Source organism: Mus caroli, chromosome 9 (assembly GCF_900094665.2).
Source record: "Mus caroli chromosome 9, CAROLI_EIJ_v1.1, whole genome shotgun sequence".
NCBI classification, from domain to species: domain Eukaryota; kingdom Metazoa; phylum Chordata; class Mammalia; order Rodentia; family Muridae; genus Mus; species Mus caroli.
This window is the reverse complement of record NC_034578.1, coordinates 55,227,255-55,231,048: the sequence shown is the minus strand read 5'-3', so window position 1 is coordinate 55,231,048 and position 3,794 is coordinate 55,227,255. Positions and strand designations below refer to the sequence as shown.

General features: G+C 53.4%; 1 protein-coding gene across 1 annotated transcript in view; it reads left to right on the top strand.

Annotated features, from left to right (window-relative positions):
- Cd276 (CD276 molecule) overlaps positions 1-3,794 on the top strand; it is a 32,981-nt gene that overhangs the window by 18,221 nt on the left and 10,966 nt on the right. The window contains 9 exon segments of the mRNA XM_021171960.2: positions 351-689; positions 850-889; positions 891-946; positions 949-1,084; positions 1,601-1,721; positions 1,723-1,787; positions 1,789-1,869; positions 1,871-1,989; positions 2,178-2,477. Coding sequence (XP_021027619.1) covers positions 351-689; positions 850-889; positions 891-946; positions 949-1,084; positions 1,601-1,721; positions 1,723-1,787; positions 1,789-1,869; positions 1,871-1,989; positions 2,178-2,477 — 1,257 coding nt within the window.

Here is a 3,794-nt window from a genome sequence, read left to right as displayed (position 1 = left end):
TTTTTTAGAATAGAGAGGATCCAAAGCTGGGTGATGCTCTAACACTAAGCCCCCTCCCCCCATTGTCTAATCACAAGCTGACGCACATCTGTGTCCATCACAAACCGCCTGCCTTCCATTCCGACATAAACGAGCTCTGGGGTATGACCTGGGTCTTGGTCCTTGTCGCATTTCTAATTCATGTTGGCACATAGCTGCCTGCAGTGAGGAACATAGATAGGAACTTACTCTGAGCCTCTGACCTGAAAGGAATCATGTGCAAAGCCTAGAGGTAGCTGGAAAAGGAGAGAGAGAGACCCTGAGAAACCCCATCTTTCCTAACTGCCCTACCCCTTCCAACTCACCCCCAGGAGCTGTGGAAGTCCAGGTCTCTGAAGACCCCGTGGTGGCCCTGGTGGACACGGATGCCACCCTACGCTGCTCCTTTTCCCCAGAGCCTGGCTTCAGTCTGGCACAGCTCAACCTCATCTGGCAGCTGACAGACACCAAACAGCTGGTGCACAGCTTCACGGAGGGCCGGGACCAAGGCAGTGCCTACGCCAACCGCACAGCGCTCTTCCCTGACCTGTTGGTGCAAGGCAATGCGTCCTTGAGGCTGCAGCGCGTCCGAGTAACCGACGAGGGCAGCTACACCTGCTTTGTGAGCATCCAGGACTTTGACAGTGCTGCTGTTAGCCTGCAGGTGGCCGGTGAGCATGGAGAGGGGTACCCTCTGCTTCCACTCTTCATCCTTCTGCATGTGGCCTCTCACACGCTGCTGTACCACTGATGAGCCTGCGCTAACAGCCTGTGCGCCATGTCCTGCACGGATGCTGTTGCTGATGATCCCTGCCCTCTCCCACCCTCCAGCCTTCTACTCAAAGCCCAGCATGACTTGGGAGCCCAACAACCTGGGGACAAGGTGACATCATATGCACCAGCTCCCAGGGCTGCCCAGAGGCTTCGGCAGGGCTCAGCAGACTGGCCTTGTGACCGAATCTTAGGTGGCCAAGGAGCAGGGCTTGTTTGATATGCACAGCATGCTTAGAGTAGTCCAGGATGCTAATGGCACCTACAGATGCCTGGTACTCAACTTGGTGTTACAGTAGGATCATCACAATCCACAGAAGCCCCATGGGCTTTTAGCTTTTGGTTGTAAGTGGCACCTTAAAGGGGAGTAACTTAAAGGGTTATAGCTTTTATCAATTACACTTGAAGTTAAAGCAAGTTAGTTCCTTATCTCCAGTCTCCTAACAAGTGAGATGCTTGATTGTGATAGGATGGTGGGGGAGGGCTCTGCAGGTAGCGGGGAGCCACTGATAGAAGGCCTTCTTGACTCCCCAGACTCCAAGGCCGTAGAAACCTCCTGAAAGGATGGAGATGCATCTGGGTCAGCAGGTCACGCACAGGAGAGGGAAAGGAGTTCTGCGGGGAAGGGGTTTGCTCTTGCGGGACTCTCGATGATCCTATCACCCTAAGTCTGGATCCCAGGGATGGCTCTTGTCAGTCAAGACCAGCCTGCTATGAAAAATCAGATATGAGACTCAATCTGTCTCGAGAGAATGAGGAGGAAGGAGGCCTGGGTTTTGATGGGAGAAGAGGCTGTGGAACGGCTGCAGAGGTCCTATTCCTCCTTAATGCTTGGTCTCTGTGATTCTGACCCAGGAGACATGGAGGTCCAGGTCTCTGAAGACCCTGTGGTATCCCTGATGGACAGTGATAACACAATATGCTGTTCTCCCCCTGAAACCCCACCCCACCCTCGAGCCTGGCTTCAGCCTGGCCCATTTTATCCTCATCTGGCAACTCAGACACCAAATATCTGGTGTGCAGCTTCCCTGGGGGGCTGGGTCCAGGGCAGGCCTATCCCAGCAGCACAGCATTCTTCCCCGCTGGCACAGGGCAGTGTGTTCTTGAGGGTTCCGTGTATGTATGTAGCTGATGAGGGCAGCTCCCCCTGCTTTGTGGGCATCTGGAACTTTCGCAATGCTGCTGCCAGCCTGCAGGTGGCAGCTGAGTCACAGGCGGGAGCATTTCCCCCTCCTTGTCCCCTGCATGCAGCCCATCCCCTGTCCCACTGCTCATACCACCATCAAAGAAAGCCCCAGAGCTGGCTCCTGACCCTCAGCCTCTTGTGTCCTTCCTCCACTGGATTCCCCTGTGCTGACTGTCATCGCTCTCTGCCCTCTGCCACCCTCCAGCCCCCTACTCGAAGCCCAGCATGACCCTGGAGCCCAACAAGGACCTACGTCCAGGGGACATGGTGACCATCACGTGCTCTAGCTACCAGGGCTATCCGGAGGCCGAGGTGTTCTGGAAGGATGGACAGGGAGTGCCCTTGACTGGCAATGTGACCACATCCCAGATGGCCAACGAGCGGGGCTTGTTCGATGTTCACAGCGTGCTGAGGGTGGTGCTGGGTGCTAACGGCACCTACAGCTGCCTGGTACGCAACCCGGTGTTGCAGCAAGATGCTCACGGCTCAGTCACCATCACAGGTAAGGGGAGACGGTGAGCTGAGGAAGAGCTGAGGGAGCAGCTACCTCTCCTCTAGGCCCTAACTGGGATATCAGTGTAAAAATACTGGTGTTCATATAGATTTCAGATATCCCAAAGCCTCCCCCAGTGAGGAGTCTTTAAGGGACTTGTTTTCTTGAGCTGATAAATCTTTTGTCACATTTGCTTTCCATGGTACTTGTGCCTCTTACTTGGACCACAAAGTACCTTCCTGGAATCTAGAGGGTGGGTGGGATTCTGGGGCAGACACAGGCTTGCTCAGAGACCTTCTGAGTGAGATGTGCTTTCCAATGGGCACTTCTTTGGTGTGAAAAAAAGTCTGTTGTCCAACTGTGAAGCCCCAGGAGCCTTGAAGGTGGATCTCACTCAACTGGGCGAAGAAGGGCCGCACTTCTCCCTGCCGACTAGAGTGCCACCATTGCATTAGTCGGAGTTGCCTCTACTGCCCTCATGTGGTCAAATGCTAGAATTGAGACTCACACTGGAGGACTCACTTAAATCTCTCGTTTCCAGGTCAGCACTAGTTCAAGTAGGCACCTTCAGTGCCTGGGGATCTAAAGAGGGTTCAAGCTCACCTTCATGCCAAGGTGGACCGTCACTCTCTGGGTTTGGCCTTTAGTAGATCTGTGTGCTAGGTCTAGCTTCCCAGTGCCTCCCTCTGGGCTGTGTGAGCTTTCCCAGGATCCTCTATGTCTCTGAGATCAGGATGTCTGTCATTGGTCCTTGTCTTTTCTCATCCCATAACTTCTGCCTGGCACCCCCAACCCACCCAGCTTTCTACTTCCAATGGTTGCCAGTGTCTGTGTAGACCTTAGGCTTCATTGCGGCTCACCCCTCCTGCTGAGCGTGCTGGAAACCCTTGTGTGGGTTTCTCTCCTGATGAACTCAGCCAGTGGCCACCATTCATGCTTGTCTCCCAGGAGTAAGTCTTATTCCTAACTCTTGCTTTTTTAAGGTGTCACCTAGACCTCCCCAAGACTGAACCTACCTTCCCTGTAGAGAGCCAGTCTATGCATCCTCTAAGGGAGTCCCTTTCTCAGCTCTCTCATATTCTGAGGTACCACCTTGATCTTACAGAGAACACCATAGGAAAGCCGTGTTTCACTGAGTTGGAGAGATGGCTTAGTGATTAAAAAGCCTTGATGCTCTATCATTGAAGACCACAGAGTTTACATCCAAGCACACATATATCACGTGGCTTGCAAACATCTATAATTCCAACTCCAAGGGATCAGATGCTCTTTGCTGGCCTCTGTGGATACCCTCACACGCATGTGTGAACACACACACACACACAC